Source organism: Anthonomus grandis, chromosome 5 (assembly GCF_022605725.1).
Source record: "Anthonomus grandis grandis chromosome 5, icAntGran1.3, whole genome shotgun sequence".
Taxonomy (NCBI): Eukaryota; Metazoa; Arthropoda; class Insecta; order Coleoptera; family Curculionidae; genus Anthonomus; species Anthonomus grandis.
The window spans coordinates 13,905,986-13,924,780 of record NC_065550.1 but is presented as its reverse complement, the minus strand read 5'-3'; the positions used below and the strand labels follow the sequence as shown (position 1 = coordinate 13,924,780).

The 18,795-nt window shown below is 33.6% G+C and overlaps 1 protein-coding gene across 9 annotated transcripts in view; it reads right to left on the bottom strand.

Annotated features, from left to right (window-relative positions):
- LOC126736581 (VPS35 endosomal protein-sorting factor-like) overlaps window positions 1-18,795 on the bottom strand; it is a 32,401-nt gene that overhangs the window by 3,689 nt on the left and 9,917 nt on the right. For 7 of the 9 annotated variants that reach the window (XR_007660700.1, XM_050440989.1, XM_050440992.1 and 4 more), the window contains 6 exons: window positions 5,552-5,695; window positions 5,302-5,492; window positions 5,111-5,246; window positions 4,868-5,060; window positions 4,353-4,808; window positions 4,212-4,297 (listed from right to left, as the gene is read on the bottom strand). Coding sequence is in view for 8 of the 9 variants with exons in the window: in XM_050440989.1 (XP_050296946.1) it covers window positions 4,212-4,297; window positions 4,353-4,808; window positions 4,868-5,060; window positions 5,111-5,246; window positions 5,302-5,492; window positions 5,552-5,695 (1,206 nt within the window). In the remaining variant the exon portion in view is untranslated. Of the gene's footprint in view, window positions 1-4,211; window positions 4,298-4,352; window positions 4,809-4,867; window positions 5,061-5,110; window positions 5,247-5,301; window positions 5,493-5,551; window positions 5,696-18,795 lie in introns of those variants that run through there. The other 2 variants (XM_050440995.1, XM_050440996.1) reach the window with 2 other exon arrangements.

Below are 18,795 nucleotides of genomic sequence, written 5' to 3'. Positions count from 1 at the left end.
TATGCCGTCCACAGCACTCAAAGATATTGGATTAAAAAAGAAATTCGAGGCCTTTGAAAACTTCCAAATATGGCTTAAAAACATATAGATTTTTTCAAATTGAGAAATGATTGCAAAAAATAAATAAAGAAATAAAATAACGGGAACATAATAGATATTCTTTTCATCCCTCAAATGTCATAACTTTCTCCAATAGAAATATAGTCACAACACAACTTTTTAGTTGTACTAAAGGATTATAGTCCGACAGTAGTGCCTCCAGTCGTATCCGTAAAAGAATTTAACGGTTTTGCACCGAGCACATGATACCGAGTTAACGATTATATGAGTAGGCATCTCGGCGCGTGAAAACTTGTGAACATTAATATTCCAATTTCTTAGTCCATCTAAAACATATATCGTCACCTTAGAGCAACAATAGGACATCAAAACAAAAGCTATTTTGAGATAACTACATATTATGGCCTTTATTTGATGCAACACTAAGATATCTCTTAAATATTCATCCCAATTTAATATAATACACATCATTGGGTTTTTCTGTGTTTGTCTAAAACTGGGTAGATCAGGAGGTTTAAGTTGCAGAAGTGTATTTAGCCACTAAAAAAGCGTAATACTAATTTGCAGTCTATGATGAAAAAACGAAACGAACATATTATTTTAGTTAATTATATTAAGTTGAGTTATTAAATACTTCTTAACCCAGTTTTTACTCAAATTTAATTATCTATAATGCCAAATTACTGTTTTTTAACAAATTAATTTAAAAATTATTGTTTTTTTTTACCTTTTTTCAAGGTTATTATAAAATTATATGTGAGTGATGATGAGTGAGGAATCTACCTCTAGTTCGTAAGACACCCCTACATGTCACAACTAGTAGAAAACCAGAATTTTGACAATACGAATAAGTCTTAGAAATTAGAAAAGGCTAAATAAAATGAATTAATAATATTTTTATGGGTTTCGCGGTAGTTTTATCAGGATTATATTTAGAACAGCTTTTATGAACGTTTATTCTTTTGGTATATTGTTCTAGTAGTTTAAATTGAATCTGAAGCATCTACTTCGAGTTTGCAAGAAACATGTAGGAAGCCAGTTTGGAAAAGCCACATTTTGATGAAGCGGATGACAATGGACAATGTAGAGGCTGACTAACGTGTAAAATTTGAAGAAAGATCGATACAAAAAAATAACTTTACAGATAAGCCAAAGATAATTTCGATCAAGATGTAAGTGATTCACTCGTTGATAGCGTGCAAGATCCTGATTTTGTATCCAATAAACAAGATAATATAAGAAAAGAATACACATTTAAGAACTATAGTCGGATTACCGAACAGATGGAGTAAATGATGTGCGCGAAATATAGGCCCGCCCATCGATGCAACCTTGGCAGATTTAGACAAGGAGAATTATGCCTACTTATTTCAAATTATTTTACCGTACAGCTTTGCTTTGTAAGCAGCTTTTTTTTAAATATAATTCGGTCGCCTGTAAAATGGGTCCAAACCGATTTTAAGGTTGTGCCAGGTAATGATGTAATAATCCCTTTTAAGTATTTTGTTATGCAAAATTATGTTAATATATTGGGGTTTACCGAAAAGGGATAGGTAATCCTTTTAAGTAATCGTGCCAGGTCAAACATTTAGGGTGTAATTGGCCAGGTTCATCAGAACCGAGCGCTACCTGAGCGCTGGAAGTTTTGCTTATAATAGTAAGGACCAATCAAAATTGTCATACCTGAGCAACAATCGAGCGCTCAGGGAGCTCTTTTTTCTGATGAACCCGGCCATTATAAAATATAATTTTATGATCATAATCTGGTTTTGAGAATTAAGTAGCTTTTATCTTTTTTTAAATATGTGTTTTAAAATTAAAGAAGGAATAACAAGTTAGGGGCTGCGCTGGTAGGTCTGTGAGATTTAAATTTATAGATTGAATATAAGTATATATTTGTTCCTTATTTAAAAAAGGAACAAATACTACATTTATTTTAATACATTTTTTACACATTATGTTTATAATTATGTAAAAAATTTAAATTATTTTTTAGGTAACATTATTTAAAAAAACAACATTTTTGTTTTTCTTTTTGATGAATGGAAAATCCAATATATTAATTTAATATGTTAATTTGATATTTGATTGATATTAAATAATCCAATATGTTAATTTGTTAACAAAGAAATTAACAAAAAAATAAACACAATCTCAACTTTTCAATATTGCGAAGATTCAAATATTCGAATAGCAGAAAATTCAACCAAAACGATCTAAAGCCGCTCGACTAATAAAAATTAAATAAAACCCTAAGTCATGAACCCTATCGAGGCTCTAGGCCACACCACCGGCGCAGAACGATCACGTGACCACTCCATCTGTTCAGTAACCCAAGTATAGAAAGCGACTGAAAAAAATAGACTTATAGAAAAAAACGTGAAAAGGCAAAACATAAATTCTGGACAGAAATATGTTTCCAGATTGGGAAAGCTGCACAAAGCTAAATCTGTGCTATAAGTAACATCTCTTAACTGCTCGATTGACACTGTTTTAAAAAAATTAAATAAATTTGGTTTCTTAAAAACAGATAAAAGTAGGCACGTAAATCGAGCTAATTAAAGTTGATGAAAATTTAATTGAACGTAATAAAACATATAAATCGATTTCCCAGAAAAGATCCCATTATTTTAGGGATTCCGCAGAACGGGAATTTTTGGGAAGGGAAGGATCGCTTAACTTAAGCATTATGTATAGACTTCACATGGGAAAATCTCTAAATAATAGCAGTCCTTTTGTTAAAACAACATATTTATTAATTTTTTGAGCCAAAAGAAATGTATGCTCCGTCTGCAAGTCATTTATAAATTTAAGTGCTGAACAGAAAGAAGCAAAAAAAGAAGAACTTCAAGAGCATCAAGAGGAAAAGAATTTGTCTCATCTGGAAAACGCAAAAGATACAAAATTGGCTTTAGAAGACAACAATAATATTATCGTGTTGTGTTCCTATGATTTATAATCTACTGTTACCCAACTACCTAATAGCAACATTTCTTCATTAAGCTATAAAATTAAATTTAACTTTTACCATTTTACGATTTTTATTATAAAAGAAAAATCAGGATTTTGCTACATGTGGCACAAAGGAGAGGCCAAAAGGACAGCCAATGAAATATCATATTTTATTTTTCAATTTCTATGTCCTACGAAAAAAAGTTGTATTTTATAGTAACAATTGTACAGCTCAACATAAAAATATGTTCTTGATGGCTATGTATTTATACACTATCGAAAATTATGACATAGAGAAAATTAATAATAAATGCTTTATCAATGGCCACAAGGAAAATGAAGGCGATTCAATGCATTCCTGCATTGAAAAAGAAAACCAAGAGCACTTAAAAATGGCCCAATTTAATTTGGTTCCATCTGAACCGGTGACAATTTCCAAATCAGCTAAAAAAGGGAAATCCATTCAAATTTAATGAAATGTCTACTGAAGATTTTCTTCACTGGAAAAAAATATCTAAAATAATGGGGACTAACTTTAGTGTCAATAAAAACGGTAAAAAAGTTATTTTGAATAAAATAAAAATAATTAAACTAAAGAAAAGCTAACCAAATAATTTTTTTTACAAGACTTCATACAAACTAAAATTTAACAATATAAACACTAGAAGATTTTGCAAGAAGTTTGTGCAATGATAATTTTATACCAAAGAAATACCATGATTTTTCTAGGTCACTCTCTGCATACGCTAGTGCCACTATTTCGATGATTCTGATTAACTTTCAGTTACAATTCTTGCTAATTTTTTGGGTTAATAAGTTAATTTATTTCATTTTTGTTGTCTTCCTTTTTTATGAAAAATCTAAAATTGTTAATTTTTGCATTTTTTAAGATGAAAACTGTGTTTTTGTGCAACAGTAGGAATTTTTAGTTATTTCTTTATTTATTTTTTGTCGACAAGTACACAAATATGAAGCTAAAAAAGCTATGTAAGCTATTATTTTTTTTTTACAGATCTTAGTGTTACTCTGAAGCGACGATATCTATATGTAATAAATAAGCACTTGTGACTTAGTGTTGGTTGGATTGCTTTAACTACATGGATATATTTAAAGAACTCTTAACATCCCACAATTTATTTTAAAGGCAACTCTTCTGAAGTTAGAAAATGTTAAAGTAAAAACTTGCTTGCTAAACTTACAATGTATTTGGTCTCAGCATATACATTTTTAAGCGCCAAATTCCATAGATTCAGCGCCAAAGAAAAGGTCTGGGGAGCACTCAAATCTAAAAAAAAAACCATTTTATGCCGATGAACTCAAAATTACTTTGTAGCAATCACCTGCTCTAATACAAATTCTAATAAACAACTCGATAGCGATTTGGGACTGTTTTCTACACGCCCCTAGCTCTTTTAATAGGCCAAGAAGTTCCCCTATAATAACTGAAATCATACTGTCCAATTCTTTAATGAATCTTGAATCTGCGCCCCATAGACTGTCGTTTGACTCTACTCCATCAACATGATAGGGAAACACATCCTGAGTCATACTAGCCAATAAGTCTACAATATTTACATATAAATAACCTAAAATGCAGTTCTGTTGATTCCATGCTAAGCTTCGTAAAACGTTAACCAAGGATCGAACCAGGGATAAAATGCCTCTCTCCGGATTGTCTGGTACTACCAATAATATTGACAAAAATTGTTGAATAAATAAGTGTAAAAAAGACTCGTTTTCGTTATTTAAAGGCAGCTCTGGAATGACGGAGAGGACGGCTTTAAAGCATGCGTCAGCTAAAAATACGCAATAATTAATTTCTAATTGATAATTGATTTTTTTGGTATTTATTTACCTTGGCCAAGGCAGTGGTTATACAACGCTACCTGTCCAGAAAGCAAGTAAAGTTTCAACCTAACTTTTGGAGATTCTATTGACGGTATTGTGATAAAACAATAGGCCGAACATGCCCGCACGAAATCGGCCGTTCTTTTCGTATGGTGACCCTTAACTATTTGCCTTGTATTAGCCGATAAAAAGTTCGCAGACTGTAAAAAAAGACTATTATGGATTAAGCAAATTTGATCAGTACACTTACCTGAACCAACTGTGCTAATACAACATCTAAATTAGCAAAACTACCTCTCGCGTCAACATAGAAATGCAGCTGCTGTTCAAAATTTCTACCATAGTCCACGCATCTTGCGACGTTACATAAAATTTCGCCGATTTGCCTATTTAATGAATTAAGCGGTTAATAATTTCGTAAAAATTATGTCTTATATATACCTGATTTCATCTTCTGGGCTTAAAGCGTTTACAGAATCATGCAGCACCCCAGCTAGAAACATTAGGGCATTAATTATCACAGGGTCATTTGTTTTTTGATCCATCAAAAAATTTGATGTTAAAACTAGTTTGCAGATTTCTACTTTTATTGACTCCTCATGGAATAGGTCAAGAAATGGCAAAAAAGATTCCTAAAGCAATTAATTTTATTATATTGCTAAGCAAATATTCTATATATTTTATCTATTACCATCGCTAGCAATGACTCAAAATCAGTGGAATACTGCATAATTTTCTGGACAATTTTCCTGAGTTCACACGTATATTTTTCGGAAATACGATTAGGCGACATGTGGTCAATAATGTCGCTTAGAATCGTATTTAGTTCTTTGGTCTGAAAAAGAAAATTTAACTAAATCGTGCATAACATAATTTAACTTAACTAGTTTTACTAAAACTAAAATATATTCACAAACAAAAAAGTATATCAATCATTACTCTTTAAATATCTACTGAGTGGGCTACCACTGCAAGAAACTACCTAGTATTTTCAACAATACGCTCAATAATGTTTCAATATTACATTACTTACACTTAGTTACAAATATAATCTAAAAAATTTTCATAATCAGTTTCAAAAAGTTGTTAGGTTTTTGATTCTACCTGTATCTAAAATTATTAAACAAATAAGGTGAAAAACTGTATGAATTTATTATGAATAAAAAAGTGTTATGAAGGAAGCTTAACACTTAAAAAAAATTATAGTTTTTTCATTTGTGACTTTGCACAATTATATGTACCTAAGAAAAGTCTGTTTTGAGATGACCTACAAATTGTTTATATTTATAAATGGGATGTGTATTCGAATGCCAAACCATTTTGATTTAATTGTATATAATATCATCAATATTGTAGCAAATTAACCCCTGGCATTCGAAATACCGCTCGTCCATTGCTATTCTTGAATGACGAGATAAAATTCCTTCAAGAGCCAGAGATTATAAATTATTTATTATAACACAATAATTGAAAATTGTACTATTCTCACTAATTTTCGTACAAGTCCATTAATAATTTACAACTTAAATTGAAATATGATATTCATATATTAATTTATTCCGCGTATTCAATTCATTATTATTTTCAAAAAAATTTTAGATGTTTAAAGCTATTTTGGTGGTATTTTCCAAGTAGCCAGATTTTTTAGATCTTTTGTTATTATAGTTTTTAAGACAACTAATTCACTTAAAAAGAACTTATTGAAGACAAATCAGACCCTATCTCTAAATCTGGTGTATATTGCCTGCAATATGCAGATTGTTCTGCTGTTTATGTAGGACAGTTAGGAAGAAAAGTGTTAACTAGGGTACAAGAGCACCTCCATTTTCTAAATAAATGTAGGGATACTAGTGTTACAGAAACCGACACAATTTATCGGTTCCTAAAAATGCGTCGATTAATTAGCAGTGTCACAAACGTAGGTAGAAAGCTGGATGTTCAGTAATGGCATTAGCATTATTTAAATTAATTATTTTAATATTCGTATTGGTCTTAATTCTCCAAGTAAATTTTGAATGAACTCTATATTTAAAAGTATGTATGTCTGTTCTCTAACGCCGAAATTCCTCATTCCTTATTTACCAAAAGTATCGCAAGAATACCGGCCGGTAACAAAAGTGACAAGCAGCACAAATGTATATGTTATAGAAGAAAGAAATCAGCAACCTATAGTACGTTCATTTTTCCTTCATTTAATACCTCAATATCTCAGATATATTTATTAATTCCCATAATTATTGCTCTCACCTCCACATTGGATATCCTTGAAAAGATGGAAATCACTAGAGTCAAAAAAACCCAATTCAAACATGCGTAAATGATGTTTTTGTCTTCGAGCCAGGCCTCATCTTTAATAATATTAACAATGTTACTTAGAAATTCAGAGATTGAAGGAACACAAAGCCAATGGTCTCAGATTATGTTTATTTTTTAAAAATTATTACATGTGTAATAGTTCTTTAGCAAGCAACTTTAGTATAAAAAACAATAATGCATAGACACGAATTACAATGTTGAGATACGACTTACCGGTAAAACTATTCGTTTAACACCACAAACATTTTAGTTTAAATAAAAAATAAATATACAAAAAATATTGCTGACGTTCACATTATATCCGGTTTTAGAGCTAAATAAAATAAAAGTAAACAAAACAAGCAGAATGAGGTTAAGTTGAACGGGAGAACGGAAATAAAGGAAAAAATAAAAAATAAAATATAACTTGGTCGAGAATTGAACCAGCGACCATCGGGTTTGTAGGCAAGCGCTAAACTTACGTGCTATGCAGGTCGTGATTAAGATTGTTAAAAATTAAATGTGGTTCAAAGGTAAAAAACATAATACATAAACATTTACACAAGACAGTACAGGACTCCTTTTTGCCCTTGTGATCTACAACTTCTCTAATAAGTCAAGCATCTCTCTTTGAGGCACTCATGAAGGATTTTTGCATTTTCCGGGATGGAAGGAAAGTGTTTTGAAGACAATAAATGGTTAGTTTCGGTGATTTCCGTATCTTTGTGCTCTTGCATTCTCTTAAGTGCTCCTGCACTCTCGTTATTATTTTTCTTCCAGACTGCCAATTTAAACGGCATTACAGTCCCCGCAGTTAAGTGAGTAAACTTCTGATTGGGTTAACGGCTCTCTCTTATCTTTAATGTTTACAAGCTTGTTAAATAATGTGTTAGAAATTTTAAATGCTATCTGTAAATTATAATTTTTAAAAAATGTAGCCAATCGGGAGAAGATACCACCAAAATAAGTGAGGCAATGAAATCAAGAATTTTTAATGCTTGTGTTATAAATTAAATGATGAGAGCTTGTATTTGTTAAAAAATTTAAAATAAATTTTATTAATTATGCTTAATGGAAACCCATTATTTGCTGCAATTTACTTAATTGTAGCTAACTCTTTTTGAAAGTAATGGTATTTTAAATAACCGGTAGAAAAAGGCAGCAAATTTATGAGAATAGGGGGAATTAGAATCAAACTGGATAATGTTGTCCGTCGAGAAGGTTTTCTATAAATCTCAAAAGTGATTTTGTTGTTTTCTCTAGTCCGCAAAAGGTCTAAAGATAAACGTAGAAAAAATAATCAGAATTGAATAGGAAATTTTTTCAATGTAGAGTAGAACCCCGATTATCCGTGCCCGGGTTATCCGGGCTGCGATGTCAATAAAAACAAAGTGAAACTACAAAATTTCATATCTCAGTCTGTCCCTTTTAAGAACATATCTGCACGAAAATCATTGAAAGGATTTACTTGTCAACAACGACGATGAAGCACTTTCCAAGTGGTTTGCAGAAAAGATCGGAGGGCGTATCAATGATGTAATGTGATGATGTAATGTGTTCTAGGCAAGCAGAGATTTTTCATGAAGACTTAAAAGTCAAAGAATCTTTAAATGCAAGGGGTTGGTTGCATAGATTCAAACAACATCACGGGATTCTCGAGTGCCAGTCAAGGCGAAAAGGTCAGTGCCTAGGGAGAAGCGATGGTGAAATTTTGCTATGAGCTGTAATCTATAATTATAGAAAATAATCTAGAACTTTCTTAAATTTATTACGCCGACGAACAGGGTTATATTGGCGAGTGATACCTACAAAAGCCATAGCTGCAAGTAAGACCAGACCGCATAACAATGTTGTGTTGTATCAAAGCTTCTGGCATCCAGAGACTGAAGCTGGCTGTGATTGGAGATCAAAGAATCCTCGCGCTTCTAAAAATAAACCGCATAGTTTCCCAGTTCACTATTATAATCTGCCTGGATAACTTGTGACATCTTCCAAGATTGGTTCTATAAAAAGTCCTAACTATCCTAAGTCTCATTTGAAAATTGAAAAATTGCCACAAAAGGCGCTTATCCTTCTGGTTAATTCGCATTCTCTTTTCAATGAGGCACTTTTAAGACTGATGATGGAAACCAAATGTTCATGTAATTGACATAACATTCAACCAAGAGACTCAACTGATGGCTCAAAGAGTTAAGAAAGAGTTAAGACAATAAAATGGTTCTACCGAGGAGAACTTGAATGATGAAGTTGTTGGATGAAGATGATCTGATGTTTTTTGAAAATTCGTTTACGATCAAGGACGCCATTTTAACAGTTGCAAATTTATGGGGTGGAGTGAAAGAGAAGCTTTCAAAAGCTTTTTACAAAATATTGACGCTAGAGAAAGATGGAAGCGTCATAGAATCCGGCCCGGCATGTCACAATCTGATTCATCCGAAAATGAGAATCAAAAAGAAAATCATGATGAGAGGGTATCAGTCAAAATAGTAACTAACCAGGAGGCCGAGGAAGCTGCCGACGTTCTACTAGACTATTCGGAATAACGAGAAACTTCGGACCTAATAGACATTTTGAACTTACGCAGACTACGTCAGAATATTAAAAATAATTGAAGAATTGTAAACAGGTCAAAGAGACTGACTTTTTTTCGAAAGCATTATTTGCTTAAGGTAAATGCTACCAATGTTTTTTTATACAGTGCTTTCATTTCAAAACGATCCACCCTTAATAACTTTCTTAAAAAAAAAAAAAACACGTTAAATTAGATATACAGGGGGACGTCTAATTATGCATTTACTGATGTTCTGTCAATCACCTCCTCACCTCCAGCTAACCTCACTTTAATATGTCAAATGGGAACCCCCATAGTGTGATACATCATAGTAAGGAGCGTAAAATTCTCTATTCAACGGTACCAAAAAAAATGAAATCGGTAAATGTGTAAGCAAATAGTTAGCGAAAATGTCTAGAAATAATGAATATTTTATTTACGCCAAACTTCGGTATGTCAAATTGCTACCCCATGGTGTGATACATTATTTTAAAGGGCATTTATTATGCTATCAATGGTTGTAAAAAAAATAAAATTGATTGACCAAGAAGCAATTAAAGTGTAAATCGGTAGGTTAGAAAAACAAATTTAATTAGTTTAACAAATTTATTTTATTAAATGTTCAATATGCGCGCCGTTATTAGCAAGACAATAAAAAAGCCTATTTTCAAACTCCTTACGAACATTGGCAAGGGTCCGCCCGCTAGTTTCTCTGCATTCTTGAAATATTCTATTTTTTAAATTCTCAATACTCTCAGGTGGTGTTTTATAAACTTTGCTTTTTAAGTAGCCCCAAAGAAAAAAGTCTAGTAGGGTTAGGTCCGGAGACCGCGCAGGCCATTCGATTGCACCACATCTGCCAATCCACTTTTCTCGAAAATTTTCATCAAGCCACTCTCAAACTACCAAAGTGTAGTGCGCAAGAGCTCCATCCTGCTGAAAATGTATATTAGTTTCAATAATATAATATAGCATTCAATAATATAGCACCATGTTGATCTACTTGATTTTCCATAGATTGCATTTTCTAAAAGGTTTAAATAAATTTCGCCAGTCAAATTTTCTTCCAAAAAAAATGGCCCGATTATTTCATTCCCATAAATTCCTGCTCAAACATTAATTTTTTGGGGATATTAGGTATGGCCTTCCCGAAAAACATGCGGATTTTCATTATCCCAGTATCTACAGTTATGTCTGTTCACCAGGCCATTTAAAAAAAAGGTCGATTCGTCACTGAAGCAAATGTTCTTCAATAAATGGGGATCGTCGTCAATTCGCTGGCACATCACTTCACAAAATTGAATTCTTTTATCAAAATCATCTTCTCCGAGTTCATGAAAAATATGAATTTTATAAGGAAAGAACTTTTTTTTTTTAACTGAACTTTATGTACGGAACCAGTGGAAATATTTGTTAGTTTTGCGGCCTTTGGTATAGACAAAGTTGGATCCATAGCAAATAGTCCTAGTACTTCAACTTGGCATGCTTCATCGACAACTCTATTTTCATATTTTTTCTTATTGCAAATCGATCCCGTCTCTTCAAATGTTCGTATCAATTCTAATACGTATTTATGGCTCACGTTTTTATCTTGATACCTTTCATTAAATGCTCTCAGTAAAGTTCTCAAAAGTTTTAACAGTAATAAATCGCCTGCTTTTTAAACGCCTTAAAAATGTAAGGTATTGCAGTGTTTTTTGTACCTATTAGGTAGGTTTCGCAAAAAATATAAGTGAAACAAATACACATACAAAGTTATAAGACTGCAAAGATTTTTGCAAAAAATTTGAAGACACTCTTTTTTTTCTCGCAAATAACGGTACACATTCTTTACTTAAAAAAATTAATAATTTGCTTGAACTAAATGTACTGTTTGTTACCACACATTTTAACTTCTAAATTGCTTGTATTTTTTTTTTGATGATCTATTATAAAAAAATTTAAGAATTTTAAAATGATGTAGGTACCACACTAAAAGTATTCATTTAAAATACCAAAGTTTGGCGTAAATAAAATATTCATTATTTCTAGACATTTTCGCTAACTATTTGCTTACACATTTACCGATTTTATTTGTTTTGGTACCGTTGAATAGAGAATTTTACGCTCCTTACTATGATGTATCACACGATGGGGGTTCCCATTTGACATATTAAAGTGAGGTTAGCTGGAGGTGAGGAGGTGATTGACCCAATTTGTCTGAGTGTGAAGTTCATTTGAGTAGTTTTTTTTTGTTGAATGTGATTCGTATCATCCTTCATTAATTATGAATTTTAAGGGTAAATTACCTCAGACTAATAATTTCACCCACAATTTACTGGTACAGAATTGTTTTAATTTTAGACGTGCTAATTATCCCATGTTATATAGCTTAATTGAAGCTGCTGACTGGCAGGAGGTGTTTGCCTCTTTAGATCCTAATGTATCTTGCGACAGCTTTTACAGTACACTTAATGAAATATTACATAGAGCAGTTCCGCTTAAAATCGTTAAAAAATATAAATTTCCAGTATGGTTTAATACTGATATCATAAAAAATTACAAATTAAAGAATTTAATTCAGAAAAAACTCAAGAAATACTAAACTCTATTTATCATTATTATGAAAATCAGTTTAATATAGTTCGAAGCAATATTAAAGAACAAATTAGGATTGCTTTTTTAGAATTTTCTCGAACAGCCGAAAATCGCATTAATGTAGACTCTATGAAACTATGTGCAGAATAAGAAAGGAATTTCACGTATTAAGATAAAATTGTTACCGCCTCTAATAAACTAAAAAGTAAGTTGACCTCGGGTACCGATGGAGTACTAAGTCTTGCCGTTAAAGATTGTATTTGCGTTTTGTTAGGGCCTATTGCCCACATTATTTATAAACGATCTTGCCAAATTACTGTCTTGCCAGAGTTTACTGTTTGCGGATGATATAAAATTGTTCACAAAAATAGATACTGAAAACGATTGCGAATTCCTTCAGGTAAATCTTAATACAGTAATTCTCGTGCAATGTCAATAGACTATATTTAAATGTTAATAAATGCTCTATTCTCTCATTTTCTACAAAACTGTTGCAAATAATATTGAGCAAATAATATTGTGTTAGCCAGAGTGGATGAGGCGATTGATCTGTGAATTACTTATGATGCGAAATTAAGTTTCGACAAGCATGTAGCAAAAATTGTTTCTGACTGCCAAATTGTTGGGTTTTATTTATCGAGACTGTCGGCACTTTGAAAATATTAATACTTTAAAACTACTTTTCATCTCTTACATACGCTCAAAAATAGAATACGGATCTCTAATTTGCTACCCAATTCATAGCTACCTGATAGATGATATTGAGCACATTCAGCACAAGTTTATGAAATCAATCTCTGGTTTAGAGAGGAAGTTGTCTTCCCAGCCAGAGGTTTGGATAGTCTAATACTTAAATAAATTTAATATTATACCCTTAGCAAAAAGAAGAAAAATTCTTTCCATAAAATTCTTATATAACATTATTCATAACAAGATTGACTGTCCCACCCTTTTGGCTGGTTTAAATTTTCGGGTATCAAGAATAAACTCTAGGCATTTTAGATTATTTTATTTAAATCCCCTATTAATATAATATGTCAGAATTATATCAATAATAATTTACATGAACGGTTCGATATTTTTGTTGACAGTTTAGGGTCCATTATAGAAAGTATAAAGTAAATAGGTGATGCAGAGTCTTTCTAATATGTATATAGTGCAATAGACTCCTTACACTTCGGAGCCGTGGGTATATAATTTTATAAATAAACAGTCATCAGTTCATGTAAAGTTTTATTAACGAAAACTAATTAAAGGTAATCCTTAAAACTATGAGCGTCTCAACTGTAATTCTAACACTAACCTTACAGGTCCCAAGTCATTGTTTTATCTCACTCTCACTTTCCTCCAGGCTCCCAGGTTTAACTCCCAAAGAAATAGATGTGCTAAGCCAATAACGCCAATCTCGAACCAACGACGAGTTTATATTTTAATGACGGCGACGCCTTCTATATTTCCCAGAGTCTCAAACCAGTTCCCAAGCAGGTGAACAGCCCAAAAACAGTTGGGCCCCTGACGCGAAACCTCTCGCAGTCAACAGCTTTCTGCCTGTTCCCCTCCCAGCTCGTCGTCTCTCGATCGTATCTGGTTCTCCTTCCCCGAACACTCGCAACATACGGCGCAACCATGTTGCCGCTGTATCCGATAATTAGGGGACATATGTTACATAGCCCCCCTATTGAATTGCGATCTACCCTGAACCAATTCAATACCATCAATATGTCACCAAACTCTTACTCTTAAATTAAAACTTTCTCTACCCGGGTTGTTTGTTACCTAGAGGACTACACGAGAGGACACTGCGATACGCGCACTACGACACATTTTACCTTTTCACTGCACTAATCTAACCTATTCCTTAATCTACTTTATACTAGTTTAACAAGTTAACTTAATATCTAAATTTCCTCAACAATATTGTGGAAGGGCCTTAAATTAAAAACATTTTGAACAGACTTGTCTCCGAATTCATTTTCGACCTCGTAGGAGTTCGGACCCCTGATTCTTATAACTGTATAGGGCCCTTCAAACAACAAGAACATTTTCTTGATAGTGCGATTTTCTGCTGAAGAAATTGGGTGAGTCCTAACCAAAACACGGTCACCCACCTTAAACGTTATTATATTTTTACCCCTCTCATGTCGAATCTTCCTTTTTTCTGCCTTTGTTTTTAGCCGGTTTAGAGCTAACTCTAACTTTTGTTCTCTGCTTTGGGTGATTCTGTCCGCTGGATAATCAAAAAGCTTAAAAAATAAATTTTCTTTTTCCCTTCCAAAATGCAAAACATTCGGACTGTACCCGGTACTACCATGAATCACATTATTAAGATATGACTCAATTTGATCTAATACACATGCCCATTTGGTGTGCCTATCATGGCACAACAATCTCAACAACCGACCGATCTCTCTATTTACCCTTTCCGTCTGGTTTCCTTGCGGATAATACACGGACGTATGAGAAACCTTAATATCTTTCTCCCTTAGCGCTTTTAACCAGGACTTGCTCGTAAACTGTGTTCCGTTATCCGATAATAAAACCTTAGGTTTACCTATAATTTCAATATAGTTGTTCAAACAACGTAAAATGGTAAACGTAGTTGCTCTTTTTAAAGACTTTAAATAGACATGTTTACTAAAAGCGTCTACAAACGCGAGTAAAAACACGGCCCCTCCTCTAGACACAGGCAGAGGTCCCATCAAATCGACACATACAACCTCATTTATACCTTCGGGCACCACACTATGCATTTCTCCCCTCAAATGTGAGAAAATTTTTGTCTTTTGACATTTCAAACATCCTACCAATATCTTTCTAATTGTAGCTCGCATTCTGGGAAAATAGCAATATTGACTTAAATCAAGGAAACACTTTTCCGCCCCAAAATGACCATTTTCATCATGATGCCATTTTACTAAATTAATAATGTTAGTTTTCGGTATATAGATTTTAAAACCCGGGTTAATTTCAGTACCTTTTCTAAATAGGAAGTTATTATGAACTACATACCACTCTCTATATCTTGGCAATGGATCAGTCTTTCGTAACTCAGAACAGATAAACCTACAGTACTCATCATTTCTTTGAGCATCCAACAGCTTTTTCATATCTACCTGTGCAGATTTTAGTAATTCACTCTTTAGCACCCTAGCCACTTCATACTCCTTAGATTCAAACACCGGATTTTCGCGTAAATCTTTTAGCTGTGCTCTATCTATCGGATTTCTTGACAACAAGTCGGCCAACCTATTTTCTGAGCCCTTACAATATTCAACCTGGATATCATACTCTTGGACATAGAGCATCCAGCGAGTTAAACGGGAATTTACCAGTTTACATGACCTTAAAAATGACAAGGCCTTATGATCACTGATTACGGTCAACGGCCGCCCGAGAACAAACACCCGCCATTTTTTTAGACAATATACTACACCCAACATTTCCTTTTCCGACACTGAATACCTAATCTCTGGACCTCTTAAACTTCTACTACTGAAAGCCACAATCCCCTTTTCGCCATCATCACATAGTTGAAACAGACATCCCCCAATCGCAAAATTCGAAGCATCTGTTTGAATAAAGAACATCTTTGCCATATCTGGGTGTTTCAACATCACAACATCTAGAAATGCTCGCTTTACGTTTTCAAAAGCATCTTGGCACTTCAAACACCATTTCCACGAATATCCCTTTTTAAGAAGATTTAAAAGTGGTGTGCATAAATGTGCAAACTTATCGCAGAATCTCCTATCAAAATTTACAACCCCTAAAAAAGATTTTAGCTGCTTAACATTCACAGGTGTAGGAAACTCCTGAATTGCAGAAATTCTTTCCGGGTCCATTTCTACTCCCGAAGACGAAATAATATGTCCTAAAAATATTACCGATTTTCTACCAAAACTACACTTTCGAAGCTTAACTGTAACCCCAGCGCTTTGAAACTTTTGAAAAATTATCTCTAAATGTTTTAAATGTTCAGCTGCATTCTGGGAATAAACTAACAAATCATCAACGTATGGAATAATAAAACCGTCAACCTCCGATGTTAAAACCTGCTTTAACGCCCTTATAAAACTTCCAACTGAGGTGGAAAAACCAAAAGGCAAAACCTTAAAAATATAGGTCTGACCCTCAAATGAAAATCCTGCATACTTTTGATGGTCCTTTCTTATGGGAACTTGCCAATAAGACGCAGTTAAATCAATGGTACTAAGACACTGGTTGGCTGGAAAATTATAAATTAACTCCGAAGGGTTAGGAGGCATGACATGATCCCTTGCCATCCTCCGATTTAAAAAAGTCGCATCCATGCATACCCTAATAGAATTATCTTTCTTTCTTACAACTGTTAAAGGGCTCACATATTCAGTACGCCTCTCTTCTATTACATCCCAATCCACCATTTCCTTTATTTGCCGTTTTACCTCTCCACGAAAGGCGTGGGGAATGGGGTATGGCTTTATATAAAAAGGTGGGTAGTCATTAAGAATAATTTCATGTTCATAAGTCGTCAACCTTCCTGGTTGATCAGAAAATATTTTTTTGTATTTTAAAAGCAATGAACATAATTCTTTTTTTTTCCGGTTCGAGAAACACTTCTGACTTAAAGGCGGTACTATACATATCCTCTTCGGAATATTTGTTGCAATTCTTTAACTTGCTTAAACATACCTCTTCCGATATTTCGCTAACAGTTAAATCAAGACTCTGGCCCTGCTCTGAAAGAAATGGAATTTCGACGACATTCCCATTAAAAGATCCCTGTATCATAGATCCGCCAAAATCTATTTTAATTGCAAAATCTTGCATCCAATCCGACCCCAGTATTAATTTTCTAGTTAAATTTGGAATAACTAGACAAGCATACTCAAATTCTAATTCCCTTATTTTAAATTTAAGAAAAACTTGCTCCCTTACTTTTACATTTTTATTTCCCCAAGCGCCAACTAAAGTAGCGCAACGTGCAGGGATTTTTGGGAGAAGTGAGTTTTCTTGAAGTAAAACTTGTAACAAACTATCTGAAATTCCCGTGACCTGGGAACCCGAATCCACCAAACCAGTTACCACATGTCCCTCAACTTCCAGACCTACTGTGGGTGACGTCACCATTTTCGGAGTATTGCTCTCTTCCTCACTCAACAAATCTTCGGACATGTCCCTGTTAAAAATTGTATTTATTGTACCGGAATGTTCATTTCGATTTTCAGGGGGCCGATTGTCTGATCGATTATTCCTACGAGACTCGGTCCTATCCTGAAAATTATTCGATCGGTATGCTGAATTTCCCGAATTTCTATTAAACCCGACTCTTTCCCCTTGGGAAACCCCGTTATTGGGTTCGTAAGTAGAATCAACCCGCCTTAAATAAATCTCTACCTCATCTATCGTCTTTAAACCCGAATTTAAAATGCCACGCCTTATTTCAGGTGAAAAATGTCCCACAATCATATCAATAATTTCTGTCTCTGTAAAAGATTGGGTTAAATATCCCGCTTCTTTAATAATTTTTAAAAAATAATCTGCCTTCGAACCCTGTTCATAAGCACCGTATTTAATCCTGGCCAACGTTTCCCTCTCTTTTTCCAACCCCCAATAACGTTGTAAAAAGGCACTCTCAAATTCATTAAAATCATTAAACTTTTTTATTTCCACCCAATCCAAGGCAGAACCCCTCACAGCATTAACAGCAAACCACAACTTTTTTTCGTGAGGAACACCGGCTTCTTGAAACAAATTATTTAATTTTTTTATAAAAACAACCGGGTGCAATGAACCACCTGGTGAAAAGAACAAATTTTGCCCCCCTAAATCTTTCCAAACCGAAATATACCCTCTGTTAAAGGAAGATTCCTGACATGTTGAGCCCTGAGAGACATTTAACTGATTCAACTCCTCTGTATTTTGCTTAGGTTCGCCCAAATCTGTTTTTAAACTTAGACTCATATTAGCAAAATTCTGATCCAAGTTTTTACAAATACTACTACTTAAATCTCGTTGAAAATCTTGGAAACAAGCCCTCAAAGCATCCGTAATACCCCTGCTTAAATTCTCTACAACATCAGACAATACTCTAGGGTTATTGCCCTCGGTATCGCCCTCATCCTCAGCTACCCCAGACAAATCTGAACGCGACATCTCTACAATACACTTTCCTATTCTAGGCATGCAAAATTAAACTATTTTTTTTTATAGGTATTACAGGTAGACACTTTTAGCAGCGAAAATAACTGTACATAAAATAAATTGTATGACAACAATAACCTCAAACTGTTTATTTTGGAAAAAACTGCCTCTAGTTGAGCGCCAAATGCAATGGACTCCTTACACTTCGGAGCCGTGGGTATATAATTTTATAAATAAACAGTCATCAGTTCATGTAAAGTTTTATTAACGAAAACTAATTAAAGGTAATCCTTAAAACTATGAGCGTCTCAACTGTAATTCTAACACTAACCTTACAGGTCCCAAGTCATTGTTTTATCTCACTCTCACTTTCCTCCAGGCTCCCAGGT